Source organism: Calidris pugnax, unplaced genomic scaffold, assembly GCF_001431845.1.
Source record: "Calidris pugnax isolate Ruff unplaced genomic scaffold, ASM143184v1 scaffold14, whole genome shotgun sequence".
NCBI classification, from domain to species: domain Eukaryota; kingdom Metazoa; phylum Chordata; class Aves; order Charadriiformes; family Scolopacidae; genus Calidris; species Calidris pugnax.
Genome location: NW_015090793.1, coordinates 3,863,266 through 3,879,413, shown reverse-complemented (window position 1 = coordinate 3,879,413; position 16,148 = coordinate 3,863,266). Strand labels below are relative to the sequence as shown.

The 16,148-nt window shown below is 40.4% G+C and overlaps 1 protein-coding gene across 10 annotated transcripts in view; it reads left to right on the top strand.

The window, feature by feature from the left end:
• Window positions 1-16,148, top strand: part of ABLIM2 (actin binding LIM protein family member 2) — a 110,473-nt gene that overhangs the window by 14,299 nt on the left and 80,026 nt on the right. For all 10 annotated transcript variants that reach the window (XM_014935953.1, XM_014966838.1, XM_014935956.1 and 7 more), the window contains exon 3: window positions 9,696-9,879. In XM_014935953.1, the coding sequence (XP_014791439.1) occupies window positions 9,696-9,879 (184 nt within the window). The remainder of the gene's footprint in view (window positions 1-9,695; window positions 9,880-16,148) is intronic.

The following is a 16,148-nucleotide window of genomic DNA, read 5'->3' as shown; positions in this document are numbered from 1 at the left end:
TGGAAAAGGGACAGGGAAGGGATCACAGTTAAGAGACTGGTAAAGAAATATCTTCCTAATGTTGCAATAAAGGTTATCTATCTATCTACCTTCCTAATGTTGCAATAAAGGTTATCTATCTACCTATCCATTCATCCTTCCATCCACCCCAGGAAGCCAAGCTTCTGTTATTTCTGGTTTCCAACTTGATTTATCCCATTGAAAGACATAAAATTTCTGGGGTTTTACGTTTGAAGGTATAATAAAGCTATGCATGCTTACTCTATTCTTTATAGCCAGGGAATTACATAATACACGTGCTTTACCTTCTTACTCATAGGCAAATACAGTTTCCTTTAGTTTCATTGCCTTGCTTTTCTTCTTATTTATATCCTTCTAGTCTAAAGACTGTTAAGTTGTGCTAGAAAGTTCAGTGCTTATTAAAAACATGGGTAGGATTTTCAAAGAAGTCATTGCTGAAATTTCTGGAGGATGATCCAAACAACAGATACAGCCACATGCAGAAAAAGTTTGCGTTGCAGAGGTCTGGTTCCTCACTGGGAAGAGCTACCCGGGAAGGGTGCTTAACCATGCTGGGAATGCTGAGGTAGATGTAGACAAAGACACCAAATAAATGGAGAGTAGTAAAACACACACTGGTTGAAATCAAAGTAGGACTGGGACAAAATTGAATGTATTTGAAAATTATGCCTGATGCTTGTTAGATAAAGTTTGGGATGGAAACATAAACTTTGCAGGCAGTAAAGTTATTATTCAGATAAAGTAGTTTTGAGCATAAGTAATTTCAGCCCACATTAGATGGTGTCACCCCCGCAAAGAGCCTGTAATTCTTTTGAGTTACTCAAGTTCTCTTCTTAGGGTAAAGATTTTCCCCACGCAAAAAATCTCAGTGGAAGAATGCCTTTGTGTAGGGGACCTTTCTGTCTGCATCATGCTCTTTCACATGGGGACAGAGCAGGGATACAGCCAGCACAATGGAGTAGCTACTGGGCATTTCAAGGCACTAAGGTGATGTGAAGCCTGCTTGGAGAGCCAGAGAGAGTTGGTGCATAAAATCCATCACTGCCACTGTGGTGTTATCCCACCTCCTGCTTTCTGCGACTCATTAACACGAGACCATCTGCCGTATCTGTGCATAGTCAGAGCAAGCACTTAATTTGCAAACCTGTAACTGGCACCCGAAACACCATTATGAAAAATCAGAAAATATTTAATGTTGTTGCTTTACATGTTTAAAAAAAAAAAAGCAAACTGTTTTAATTAGTCTGGCAAATGACAGCAGTATTTTATCATAAACACTTAAGATGTTATTAGGTTTAAAATGGATTAAAGCACATTACGTGGTTTCTTAGATCTCTTTAGCATGGTTGTAAATTTTAAATAACCAAATTGATCCCTTAAGATAGTAAATCAACATAAACCAGACAACTTTTTCAGTTTTCCTGGGTGTTGTTTTGGTGGTTTGGAACAGCCGCATACATAGTACCGTGAGAATCTCTCTCACCTTTAACCCTTAGAGGAGAGCTTTTATAGGGCTGTAACACTGTCTTTAAGGTACTGGTTAATTCTGCTTCCTAGAAGAGAAAGAGAAAATGGAAATGCACTCCTAACGCAAAAATTACTGGATGTGTATTTGCCATAAATTATAGGAGTCAAGTTACATTGTGCACAGGAAACTCCTGAAATTCTCTTCATTCTAATAAGTACACCTGAGCTGTTAATGTTTTCTCAGTCTCATAGGAGCATTCTGAATCTCTAAGGGGTTTCCTGCACTGAAGTGTGTGCTCCACAAATTAATTTATGGGTATCATGGCCAGTGTATTTGAGAGCTTGTGTAGATGGGCTGAATGCTATATCCTTTATAGCTTTATCAATGCTACACACGCATGGTGAAGTGTTGTAAGATGGATAAGATATAGCCCATGCTTCTCTGTATCTTACCCACTGCAGAAAGTTGGTCTGGTTTTCCTTTGGCAGAACTACCTGCCTTCCTGCAGTACTTGGGCCAGCAGGTCTGCCCCAGGCTGTCCTGGTGCTGCATACTCCTGTTTGTGTTTACCTGGACTGTAACAAAATGAGGTGAGATTCCAGATCATAGCTGGTATTTCAGATATAGCTAAAATGCCACCAATGACTGACAGGCTTGAGTTTCATGTCCATCTGGAAAGTGAGGTGAGATTCCAGATCACAGCTGGTATTTCAGATATAGCTAAAATGCCATCAGTGACTGACAGGATTGAGTTTCATGGCCATCTGCTTGGAAAGACTAAGATATAATCACGCCTGCCTAGGAAGGGTGATTGGGTTATATACCATCACAAGGTTCCTTCTGTCTTGCTGCTGCCTCACCTATAGACAAAAGTTTCAGGTGGGAGATGTCCAAGAGGGTGAATGAGTAACAGTAACAGTTATCTTCTGGAAATGGGCTTACACTGCTTCAAATTAATTGCAGATCAGTTTGAAGTTTAGTTAGAGCTGTAGTGGTGGAATTTTGCCAGGTGGTTGCTATTGCTTCTCGCAGGTGTTGTGGCCAGGAGAAATGTTCCTTATATAATCATGGGTTTTTGGAGAATGGGCTCCCAGGCTGCATTAACGGTATATGAAGACATGCAGTTCAGCTGCCAAAGAGAATTTTATCAACCACATATTAGGTGTCATTCTTGGGATTTTAGTCAGCCACCAGCATCTGTCTCAGAGATAGAGGAAAATACTAGAAATGGACATAAAGTCACAGTGCTGAGGAAGAAAACATATTTATTTATTTTTTTTCAGCTCTGAACAAGCAAAGACATTTTTCTTGTTTTCTCCATAACAATGTTATGAATGGGTCTTCATTCCTTCTTTTTATTTTCAGGGTCTCTGCCTCTCCTATTTTAGATTCATGCCTGGTTGCTTACCTCAGGCAACAAATGGGAGAAAAAAATGACTTCATACATGCAGTTACAGGTTGATAAGCAAAACGCTTGATTATCTCTCAGGCTGAAAGCAAAACGGCACTGTTTGGATGACAAGAAGAGCAGTGCATTTTACTGTTACAATCTGCTGCAGCGTACAGCAGCACAGCGAGGGCAGCATCCTCAGAGCCTCTCAGGACACAGCTGATTTTCAGGCCCAGCACCCAGCCAGAAAATTAATCTGCTTTCAGTAGGCTCATTTGCCAGCAAGGAAAACAGAGATGCATTTTAGATTCATACAGTGCAAATGGAACACTGATGGCATACAATAGCGGGCTAGCAATGTGCTTAAAGTGCATTAATTAATTGCTATTGCTGCTATTTATTTTTATAGGCTGTAGGCAATAAAGAATTATGGAGTTAGATTGCCTGTGAAATCACACAGCGTAAATGACAGTGCTCCAGGTGCTGTTACAGACTCTGGGCTGGGGGAGAAAGTAACCTGTTTCTAAGCAAGTAGAGGAACCCCTCAGATCTGTATGAGGTGTTTTGGTGTCAGGTAACTGCAAACCATCTTAATGAGTGGAATTACTGAGTTGTCAGAGAAGCTGTCCTGAGTTACCCTCTAGGAAATGGTGTAGACATCTTTCACCTCAAGTCCCACAGTATCTCCAGGTATCGGCTTGCTGCCAGATACCATAAGTACAGACAAACACTTACCTGCTCACTAATTAAAAATTATTGCTAAAGCTCATAGCTGTTCTGCATGGGGCACTGCCTTGGTGTGCAGGGTAATACCAAGACCAGCAGCTGAGTTACTTGGTGTTAGTCTCTTCATTACCACAAGTGCTACGTTTGCAGTGCTTTTCTTGTTTCACTCAGATGAGCATCAGTAATAGTTGGAAGCTGTTTCTAGGTTTTAAAATAACCCTACCTCCAGATTCTAATTTTGGATGACAAGTGTTGGGTAGGAGTGGATTTGTGATATAAAACTGATTTCCTGTCCTAGGAGAGTAAGATCTGGTAGTTGCCTTCAAACATGCTCCCTGGGAGCTCCTCCAGCCTTCCTTTCCCTGATTTCTCGTCTCTGCATGTGTGCAAGAGAATCTCAGCTGTGCAGTCTCTCTGTCCATGTAAGGAGAAGGCAGAGGGTGCAGCATCTCACCCAAGGGATGGCCAATGCATGTATTTTCAGAGCTACTCTTCTCAACTTTAAATTGGGACTATTTTAATATCCAGGCCAGTATTCAGCCGAAATCCCTGTGTTCTCCTGTGGTCAGCTGGGAGTTGAGTTAAATCATATCAGATGGTTTAAAGGGTGCAGGAGAGTTCTCAACTTGAGTTGTGGCTGGTGGAACATAGCTGCTGGTGGAGTGATGTGTGAAGAGCAGGGGAGGAAGACATGACTTGTGGAAAAGCTGTGACTTCACGCAATTTCCAGAGTCAGTGGGGAAGAGAGAGAGTAGAACTACAGAGACTTCCTTCATGCTTCAGATTCACTTAAAAGCTAGATATTTCTTCATTCACTGATAAATATAAAGACTTTGCAGAGAGTAGCACCTCTGTGAACTGTCACGTACATGGTCTCTGTTACAGGCATGTGGCAAAACAAGATGGAAAGAAAGGGCCAAAAGCCCACCCTGCTCAGTTTTCTGTGCCAAAGAAATGCTGGACTCTCCTTTGGAATTTTGCTTATAGCTAATCAATTTGAAGGGAACTCTAGAAGAACTAATAACCATCAACAAGAATTGAGATTAAGGGGCTCAATGTGGCATCGAGGTTTGATACAAGTGGTTTTCAAAACCTCTTGGAATGCTAAAACACTGAAAAAGTGGTATCACTGATACAGATTAAAAACTTGTGTAATGGCTATGCCTGCTTGAAATCTTTTCATCCCAGTTTTTTTCCTCTGAAGAAATATTTTAGAATGTACCTAACTTTTTTGCATGAAAAGCCTATTTTCACTTAAAACCTATAATGGAAAAAAATATTTTTCTTTAATAGAGCATGTGAGAGATTACTTCAGCTAAAATCTTCATAAGTTATGTTTTTAGTGACATAGAATTGGCTGGCTTTATAAAAGAAATATTCGAGAAAATTATAATCCACTGTCATAAAAATGTTCTTGCCCTAAACTGAATCAGAAGTCATACTGATGTACATCAGGAGATTTAATAGCCTTGCTGAGCGGAAGAGGTTATCAAATCTCTGAAGAAGAATAAGCATGTTGGCCACTAGTCTCAATTCAATTTGTTATGACTCTAATTGGTCCGAAATAAATTTATAGCTATTTAGATGTCAGTTTATTTCTACTACTGTATTACACAGAAAGTAGTACTGTCAGTAAAAAAGAAAGAGCTTATTTCTTGTGCATTTTGTGCTGTAACTAGAGAATTCGAGGACTTGAAATTTTATGCAGTGTCAGGGAGTAGTTGAATAAAACTGGGTATTTTTTTATATTGTAAAGTTTGTGAAGTACTGATTTTATGGAGGATGACAGAAGCATCTCCTTAATTAAGCGGAAGCATTAAACTGAACAACTGTGTTTGATGTTGATAGTTACATTTTATGGATAGTATTGAGTTTAAGGTACCCAAAACTTGAGAAATTTAAAAAGAAGTTGTTTGGGTTTTTTTCCTCCTTTCATCCAAACTTTTCTCACATTTGATTCTTTTTATGGTTCTACAATATCTCTCTCTCTCATTATCCTTTAAAAGATAGTATTTTTAGGCTAATATTTTAACCATGTCTCATAATTCCTTTTTAATATTGCTCAGACTTCATTCCAAAGTTATAGAGATCTGAGGCCTTTTTCTCCATCTTTTTTTCATTCTTACTGGGATGCTGTTCCACAACAAACATTTTCCTGTGATGGTTAGAAACGTTTTTATTAATTTGCAGCCTCAGTTTATTCGTGGCCAGGGTTTCCTCACTTGTTCTTGCGACGTTTTCATTGTATTTAAGTAGCTCTTCATATTGCTTTAGCTTGCTCCGTTTAAACCTCAGATATATGCTGAGGTATTAGTTGTTTGGGGTTTTTGTTAGGCTAAACAAGACAAGTTCTGCTTGTCTCTTAAAATAGGCTTTCATTCTGTAGGCCATGCTGGTAGCCCTGCTCAGCTGAGAAACAGTGTTTTGTGGAAATAATTGAGCACGTTATACCCTATGTGCTAGATAAGGGCTCATGAGGTTTACCATCGTTAGTACTAGCCAGTTCTCTGGGACCTATTTGGCCCAGTGCATCCTTTCTTATCACTTCAAAACATTAATAACTTGTAGTTGTCCTGTGATTGTCCATATTCACATGTCTGTCTTTCCTTCTGCCACCCAGAAGGGAATTTTTTGTTGTTCCTGATTGAATGGAGGACATTTCACCTTGTGCATTTAAAGTAAATCCCTTCTCCATGTCTCAAGGGATCCAGCTCCCCTTCTATCCAGATCCCTCTGTGCGCCGATAGTGCCTATGGGCTTTGGGTCATTAGCACTCTTCATTGCCTTGGTCTGCTTTGTTGTAGCAAGAGCGTTATTCCTGTGGGCATTTCCCTTAGTCATTAATCAGCTGTACTAATAGCCTTCCTAGGGACTGTGCTGCCTCCTTCACAACCCACTGTCATTTCCCCCTTGGCCAATTACCTAATTGCAATCTTATCCTGTTATTTTTTTCTATCCTATATTGCTCTGGAGCTACAGGTTGGAGAGATTTACAGCACTTTGTTTATCTACAAAGTCATGCATGTTAAAATGGTTCTTTGCAGGAATGAAATCATTGACTCTGTACTGTGGAGTAAGTATGTTGGTGAGTTGTTACTTCCTTCTCATGGTCCACTTTCCTGTCTGAATGTCCCTGGTGTGGTGTGTAGTGAAAGACACTGGAAGAACCCATTACTCTGGTAGGCAGTTCACTTGCAGTGTACCTGTTGTGACTGTCAGGCTCTTAATATTAATTGGAAAGTACAGTAACAGCTAATTAGAAAAACTTGGGTAGAAAACAATTCTTACTCTTCATTATGCTGTTCAGGTGAACATGGAACAGTTTGTGTTTCTTCTTCCAGAATTCAGCCACTCTCCTGTACAGGTAGGATGAAGTGATGTCAATGCAGAAAGGGGCCTGATTAGAGGCCCAGCTCAGCTTTTATTTTGAAGTCCAACTATCTTGTTTTAATGTATCTTTTCAGGGAACAGTTTCACTGCAGGGTTTCCTCCGAAGCCAGGATTAAGTGCATTAGTGCAAATTGGTTGGAGTAGTACACGGTGAGCTGTGGTAGTTGTGACCTCGGTGACAGCAGAGAAAGGCAGATGCCTTCAGGGTGAGACGGGGTCCCATCAAACACCAGCGGCACGGCTGTCACCAGTCCACCTGTCCCAGCCTCCCACTGGGGCCCTGTTAGCAGCCATGAGGCAAGGTCTGCCTGGCCTCCCTTAAGAACCCACGTCAGCACTAAAAACACAGATTTGCTTGTGCTTACCGCTCATTTTAGCAGGTGAGCAGTGGCAAGAGTGCACAACAGAGCAGTGGCAGATAATTTGTGGGCACACAATCAACTACTTAGCTTTCTCTTGTTATGAAAGCCCAGCTCCAAGTCCCCCTTGGGTGGCACAGACCAAAACGTGTAGGTCAGTGCCTGCTCTGCAGCTCTAAGCAGTTCTTGGTGGCTTTGTTCAGGTGCACTGCAATAAGATGTGCAACTGCTGGCTTAAAGAAATATTCCATAGGGATGTAACCCCTCCCTGCTTGCTTCAGAAACCCAATTATGTCCTTTAGCTTCTTTCTCTTATGATCCACTCTGCAAGTTTAAATGCGGTATGATACAATTTAGAGCTGCTGTGGTGCATCATTATTATCAGCTCAGTATGCTGTTCAGCATCATCTTAAATCCATAGCTGATCTGGGCTTCTGGCACACCAGTACATACCTGGCTGAAATATATAGACTGAAAGAAACTCATGATATTCAGCAAGTCATGCCATAGTTTTGAAAAGTCTGTTCAAAAAGCATGTCCTTAGTAAATATTAGAGCAAGGGTGAGAAAGCAAAAAAATGTTGAAGTGCTTGTGTTAAGCCTGTGAAGTAAAGCACATGAATAATGTATTGCAAGGTAAATCATCTAAGCCATAGCCCATGACAAATGTAAAATAATTCCAATTGTATTGCTTATAAGAAAGGTTGATTAATCCATGGTTCTTCAGTTCTTGGTCATATACCAATACAGTTTCAGCATGATTGTTGTTTTCTGTCACTTAGTGGTTGGGGCCATCTCCAAGGAGAAAGATCGGGATTTAAATGGCCACTTAGAGTTTAAAGGGGGTCTTGAGCCCAGGTCTCCTGTGCTGCAGTCTCTACTAAGAAAGATGTTAAAAAAAGGGCAGGTGATTGGATGTGTCTTTGAATTAATGTTCAGATCCTACACTTTCTTGGGCTTTCTGTGCTGTATGTTATTTTGTGCCTTGAGCATGCATGCTGGACTCATTTCTCATAGTTTGCAAGATGACTGATTTTGGCATCACAAACAGGCTTCAGTGTGAGTTGGGAGGCTTTACGTTTAAAAACCAAAGTGCCTGTGAACTCTCAGGTACCTAAGCAGAAATCTCAGTCTTGGACTTTAAACGTTTAGGAACCTCTGCTATTTTGGGACCAAGGCACTGAGCAGCTCTGCAGTGTTTTGTATGCAACCCAGATTTGATAAACAACATTCCCACACTTCTTCTGTGTGCTGCATGTGAGCAGTGACACTGCTGCAGTCGTCTGTTCAGCCCTCTTGGACCATTAGCATCATTTGCTGCTGAAAGTGCTTCCCTACATGCACATCTCCCAGGAGCAGAAGTACGTAGTAGCAAGTGTGATGCTGTGACTTAAAGTAGTAGTCAGCACAGCAGCAGAATCCCTCACCAGTTTGAATTCTAGTTCTCCTTATAAACCAGTTCAAGTCTGTTTCCAAAGATCTCCTTCAATATGGGTGAGGATCATCTTCCACATCTCTATCTACTCTGTGTGACTTTAGCCAAACTGTTGTATCTTTCCTTTCCCATCTTAGATGTTCTCAAAATGCCAGCCTAGCTCCATCCCTGCAGCAAAGGAGAAAGCTCCTGAAAAGTCTCAAAAGCCTCTGGTTAATCAACTTGAGTTTACTACAGATTTAGCTTTAAAAAAATATAAATCAACAGGTAAAAAATATGCAACTTAAAAACTCTGCTTTTGCCAGGAGCATGTGGTTCTGGACATCTCTCCAATTCATGCTTGGTGGGTGATGTTTATCAGGTAAATGTAAGATTTGATTGAAAAAAGGGATCTTGTAAACTTGTAGAAGTTCACAGCAGTTGCCATGTACATCAGACCCCATGTTTAGAGGGAGCAGTGTTTTGACTACTTTTGTGTCAAGGAGGAATATCAGACAATTGTAATCTCTCAGAGATGTTTCATTGTAACATTGGTGCTTTAGATTTTGAATGTTTATATCTTTTATGCATTTCCTTTAACCTATTAGATAGGATGGGCATGGTATATGCTAGCTGTGAACTGAACTCCAAAAGGCTTAACTCTGTATTAGCAGCCTCTGCACTGAGCTTAATATTTTATATGGAATAAATCCAAACTATGAGTGTACAAAATACACCGCTGATGTAATTTACTGTAAAAGCAGTGTTTTTCAGATACACAATTGTTCTGTGATAAGAAGTCTCTATATTGAAGTGTTTAAAATACTCCACTAGGAATCATACTGATCACAGGCAAAAAGTCAGCATTGTCTTGGAGCGCGAATTTTGCTTTTCCAATCTTCTGAGTCTGCCTTTTCTCTTCCTGCAGCTTGTGGATGTGACCTGGCCCAAGGAGGATTTTTTGTGAGACAGGGAGACTACATCTGTACTTTGGACTACCAGAGACTCTATGGCACACGGTGCTTCAGTTGTGATGAATTCATTGAGGGAGAAGTGGTCTCGGCACTGGGCAAAACCTATCACCCAGACTGTTTTGTGTGTGCTGTCTGCAGGTATGTTTTCTACACAAAGTTATGTTTCATTTAAAAACTAGATTTTTGAAAGACCAATACCATGTGTGCAAACTTCTAGCCTATAGATGGGAAAAAAAAAGTTCTGTTTTTCTTTTATCCACTCCCTAAAAAGTAGCAGAATTTTTTTAAGAAATTCACAAATTCTGAGGCACCTTTTTTTTTTTCTATATGGTTTTTCTGTTTTATGGTATCTTATGTGTGAAGTTTTCAATGTACTTGAGAAACTGTCTCTGCCTCTGCTGTCAGACCTTTTGCCTCACATTTTACGTTATTCCTCTGGTGTCTGCTGTTTTGTCTTTTGTTGGCTGAAGCTACAAAGGATTCCAGTGCCAGCGGCTGAGTCTTCAGCAAGCCAAATGAATACCGTTTGAATAGGTTTAAACTGAAGTTTCATAGTGCTGCTTCCCAGAAACTCCAATAGTCATTTAAACTAGGACAGAAAGGTCCTGGACTCACAAACACTTACATATGTCTTGGATTTCACTGAGGAACTCCAACAGCCGTGGAGGTGACAAGTGACACACCACACAAGATTTTCCCCCCTACAGCCCTGTAGTTCAGTGGGGTCATTTCCCACGTGGGTACGTGCGACGTTGCGACCCAGTGCTGGTGGGGATCTGTGCAGGCTCTGCACTACAAGCAGTTGATGTCTGTTTGACCTGCGTTTTAATCCTCTTCTGTGGAAATCACACAAATAAATGTGTTGAAGACTTCAGGAAGAAACTTTAAGTCCACCAAGCCTTCAGGAAATGAGGTGCTATAGCAGATTGGAGCAAATGGAAATGCTGTAATCATTTCTCTGGCTAAACTTGTGCCTTGAGCAGTACAAGAAAAGTAACCCCACGTTCAAAGGGAAAGCACAACGGTGCCCTGATGCACGCCATTGTAGATGCTGTATGTGCTGGTGCCTCCTTCAGGTGACTGTGGAGCCCAAAACCAGCATGTCCATGTCACTGTGGCCGTTGGCCAGCCCAACCTGCCCAGCTCGTAGGGCTGCCGAGCTCCAGTATCCACCTGTGATGTAGGAGCAGGACTTCAAATTCCAGAACAGCCGTGGTTCATGGCAGGGTGCCAGTTTAATATATCAATTGCAGGAATAATTAAATCACTGTGTTAAGGGGAAGACTCTGATGCTGACAAGCCTTTAATTATATTAAACTCTGTCTGTTCAAATTTTGTTATGTTTAGTAGGAGATATTTTCCTTTTGGATACTTAAAACAGACATGAAGAGTAAAGATAACAAAAAAAAAAGCCTAAAACAATGTGGATATTGTTGTGGTTTGGGTTTGTTTTTTTTTTTCTTAAATAGGATGAAATTACTTAATTGGGTAATTGTGGATCTCCTGAGTTAACTGCACATTTTCTCTGCCTGCAGCCTGTCAATATTCCAGCTTTTCTGCAGATAAGCACAGCTAATTCTTGGTACCTTTCTTCTTAGCACTAGTACCTTCTGTAAAGGGAGGTACTTCATCATTTAAGAGAAAAAGAAGAACTGGTTGATTTCATTTTCCTGCTAAATGTGCTTGTATTGTCAGCCCCACCATTAGTGTTTAACATTCAGGCATAAATATTTTACCTGTGTGTTGCTGTACTCAGCAGCTTGGAACCTAATTTAGGTTTCAGTCGGGCTGTTGGATATACTAACCTCCTGCTGCCCTTAGTCAGTCTTTCAGCTGATAGTTTGGAGCTTGGTGGTACAATTTGTCTCATCTCCCTGGAAATTCAGAAGAATTTTCTGTATGACTAAGCTATTTATTCTTAAGTACCTAACACTTCAGGTGAGCTGAATTGCGATACGCTGAAAATACTCACTAGAACATGTTGCAGTTATGCTTATTGAAGACATGCTAAAGCTTTTAAAAATCAAGTGCCTGATACAACATTATTTCGTATAAAAAAAAATAAAAATCAGAGATGTTCCCTAAACTTCTGTATAATTAAATGGTTGGATTAAGAGCTATCTCATTGATGAAGTTTCTAATTGCTGCTATCTAGAACTTCGGTAGGAAGATGCAGATCTGCTTCTGTTGCTTTCCTTGGAAGGACACATAAATTTATGTTGTCTTCATCGGAGCCAACTAATGCCCTGCTGACTAGCCAGACTCAATTAGTGTCTCCCAGGGGGGTTGTAACACTGACTTGTGGTGCAGAGCAACAGAAGAATCCTATCATCTGTTTATAGTAAAAAACTGGACCAGGTCCTCAACGGCTTTAAATCAGCAGTGCTTCAATTACCCCAGTTTTTGCAAGCCAGGCATAATTTATGTTTTTTTATGAGAGAGAGTGTCCTATCTAAACATCATCAGAATTTATTCTATTGAGTGATATCCTCAGTAAAAATAAGGTGGGTAGGCTGTAAATATATGTGGCTTAAGCAGAACAAAGAACTATTTTTTTTTGTTTGTTTTAGAAAAGAAAAAAAAATAGAGCCATTTGATTTGAGGTACAGAATTGTAAAGCATTCTACCTTGTCATTTTCTTTGGTGGGAAGAGTCAAGAGAACTATTTGTGTCCTTGTTTCTTACAGACGGGCACAAACATTAAGTAATGGGCCAAAAGCAGATCATCTGAGGCAGTTGGCTGATCATGCAAACTGCATCTGACATTGCCATTTATGGCTGGACTTTAATAAAATTTGATTTCCAAAATGGTGTGAACTTGCAAGGTGATGACGGCCTGACAGTGGGGCTGATCCTGCTCTAATGGAAACCCATCCAGACTCTTACCAACTTCAGCAGAAAAACATTGGCAGCAGAAGGCACTTTGCAGTTATGACGCGGGTTGCCAAAGTGGTGCAGAATTGTTAATTGCTTTAAATGAGCCCTTTTATAACCTGTATTTCTGTAGCTCTGGAGTAACGCTTTTAAACTGTTCCTGCATTGAATAGTAAACCAGTCAGAGTGGCAACTCCTTTTTTTCTTATGTTCAGAAAAGCCAAGATTTGAATAGAAACTGGTGGAAAGGGTATATTGCTTCGGATGGTAAATTCAGTTAGAAAATCTAATGTGCATAGAGCTAGCTGGAGCAGTGGGGAAAAGCCAGTACCATAAGCCCATTTGTTTTCTGAAGCTTGTGGTATTACTACTTTTGCGATGCCACGTGGCCCAGTGTCACAGAAATGAGCTGTGGTCCCTGGTGGCCTCTCCTCTGCACTGCATTCATGAGCTGATGCCCTCCTCTGTGAAAAGGCTTGTGCATCAGAAACCCAGCTCATCCCTGGGCTTCCCTCGGGACCCAGATGCTATTGCCCAGGGCTGCGACAGGTCAAAGTGTGAAAAAAAGGAATTAGTGTTCAGAGAAAAACTATTAAAAGTACAGTGTAATGTATCGTCCTATATAATTGTTTCTCTCTATCTGGCATTGACCAGTTTGCTCCTAAACAAATTTAGGTTTTAATTGCGTGTTTGCTCTGCTGGCATAAAGATTGAGGGTTTGGCCCCTTCTTCTTACAGTGCTGCTTATAGTCCAGTGAAATGGACACTCTGCTGGCTCATGTTCAACTTGGCTTCCACCAGGACCCCATGTCTTTTTATGCTTTCCAGCTGATTGACCCCTGAGTTGTCCTGGTGCATGGTGTTACTCCTCCCTGGGTGCAGGACTTTACATTTGCCCTTGTTAATATTGGTGAAGGCAGTAGATAGTAAGTAATGTCCACTTTGTCTCATCAGGTTTAACACCCTGGGTCAAATTCATCCCTATGGAGCAACTTTGAGAGATGTGATTGTCCCAGGTAGAAAGGAGAGCAGAATTTGATCCTGTAGATCCTTACGTTGCGTTCTGATGTTACACTTGACCCGGTGTAACTGCAGTCTGCTACTGAAATGAATAGCTTTGCTCTACCTACAATCCTGACCATGTGCTTTTGTTAATTTTCTTATATTAAATTTAGTTGGCTGTTCAGCCATAGAATCAGATCAGCAGCTTAAAGAACAGAAGGCCATCTGTCTGCTCTAAAAAAAAAAAAAAAAAAAAAATTTTCTTTTGGCCCAGAAAGCTTTAATGTCTTGTCCATAGCTGCATAAGTTGAAGCATGGTGCAGAGAAGGATAAGACCAGGACCAGACCTTTCAGTATCAGCACAGACTTACCCTGGATTTGGCTGGTGGTGGTTTGATGTTTAACAATATAAATTTGTTGGTCAGCTCCGGTCATTTCTGGGTTTACAAATATTATAGGCAGGTGGATAAACAAAAATTCATTGGGAAGTGAATCATAGAAGATGTATTAAACTCCTAAAGTCATTTCAGAGATCTCCTTTAAAGATGCTCTTAATTCTCATTTTAAAAATAGATTAACCAACTGTGAAAATCACACTGAATATTTTTAAAAGGATAAGTAGCTAATTAAAACCCATACCTAGCAATGTTCAGTGGGTGACTGGTTGTGAGGTGTCATTATATTCAAAGGCAGATACACTGCTCTTAACCTACAATGCTATTTATAGTCCTGCTTGCAAGTTAAAGAGCTCAGAAACTGAAACCTTGTTAATTGGCTGTTATCACCTTCTGTTGTGCTTTCACTTGTACCAGCATTGAAATCCTCACATAGGGCTGCTTGTGAAAGGGAGAGGTCAAATGTTACAGAAATACTAGCAAATGTATTGTGTATGGATTCTGGATTCCCAGTCAAGGAAATACTGAAGCAAACGCCAAGGCTTAATTACGAGTTTAGAAGACCAGTGAGGGAAGGCAACATTTGCCTGTTCCTTTGGGCAGACAACTTCCAAGGAGGACTTTTTATAGAGCAAGGTATCTTGCAGATGTAAAAAACTTAATAGAGAAGTGAAACTGTTGCCCTCTCCCTTCAGAATGGAAGAGCACAGTGAATTGCTACTGAGCTTTAAGAAAATAGACCAAATAAGATACATTTATGGGGTAGGAAAGCCTCCACACATGCTCACCCTGAAGGAGGCTCTGTGGCGTTCCATGGTGCCTGTGAGCTTTGGCATGATTTGTGGGTGTCATCTGCCTGGCTCTGTCTTTGTGCTGTAGGAGGTCAATTATCCTATTCCTCTCTAGTTTTTAACTGTATTTTCTTTTGGATTATTTAATTGCCTAATGTAGCTGAGCCAATTCAAAGTGAACGGTCCCTACTTCTACTTTACTTGGTGCATTGTTTAAGATGGGATTCTGTGCTCATCTGAATTTTTGTTAGGCAAATCATTGAGTCAAAAAATGTATTAAATTTGTCTCTGGCCTCTGCTCCTAATATACTAGGTAGAAGACTGCTCAGTAGTCATGGCAAACCATACTTGATGGTGATATCCCACCCAGGGCATGCAGCTGTGCATGAGTGAAAGATATTGGGGTGGTTGTATGGCAATGTAGTTGTGTGATTGTATCTGTGGAGCAGGTTAGTGTTTTCATGGGGGTTTAAATCAAAATAGATTACCAGTGGCTGTAATAAATATATGGGTGTCTGTAAATCAAAATGAGATGTCTTCCTAAAACCACATAGGAGGTCAATTACAAGTTCTTGTCTCAGTTCTGGAAACTGAGATTCCTTGGATTGTGTCCAGTTCAATCAAAAGCGCTTACTTCTAGACTTGATTTTGTAATATTGTATTAAAATAAAAGCATGATTAAATGGTGTCTTTCACATTGGCAGTAGAAAGCTAGGATAGCATTTGGATTATATCACTCTAATGTTAAGACAATTTTTGGTAATTGGTCATAAATTTTCATTATCTATATAGAACTGTATCACATTTGGTAATTTTTATTCAAATGAATATATGTTCCCATCCAGAGGTCCTTTCCAACCTCAACTGTTCTGCGATGTTCATGAAACCCTTCTATTTTTCCATATATTAGAAGGCTCTGTGATTTTAAGCAGTATAAAAATCCATTGCAAACAACAGTTATGACCTAAAAAGAACATTTTAGTTTTTTATACATAAAACAGGAGCTTGCTGCTGCTGGATTGCTGAAAGACTTCCTGCTCACTGGAGCTGTGGGGCTCCATCACATCCTGTCTGTTATACTAGAGACAGCGTTGTCATCTTCTGATCATGGTACAAAGTCCTCTCTTGAACAGGTGGAAATTTAGGACTCCAGGATCTGTCCTAACATGGCATTGGGCTTGTTTGTACCAGAATCACACATGGAACATTTAGTTGTGTCAAAGAGCAGGGCAATTTTAAAGGCTATTTCCATAAAATATCTTTCCTTAGCTTAACTTTAGGTATGTAAGAAGGTAGCAAGTATTTGGAGTATTAAGTTGTTAGTGATGGTTGGGGGGGGGGGGGG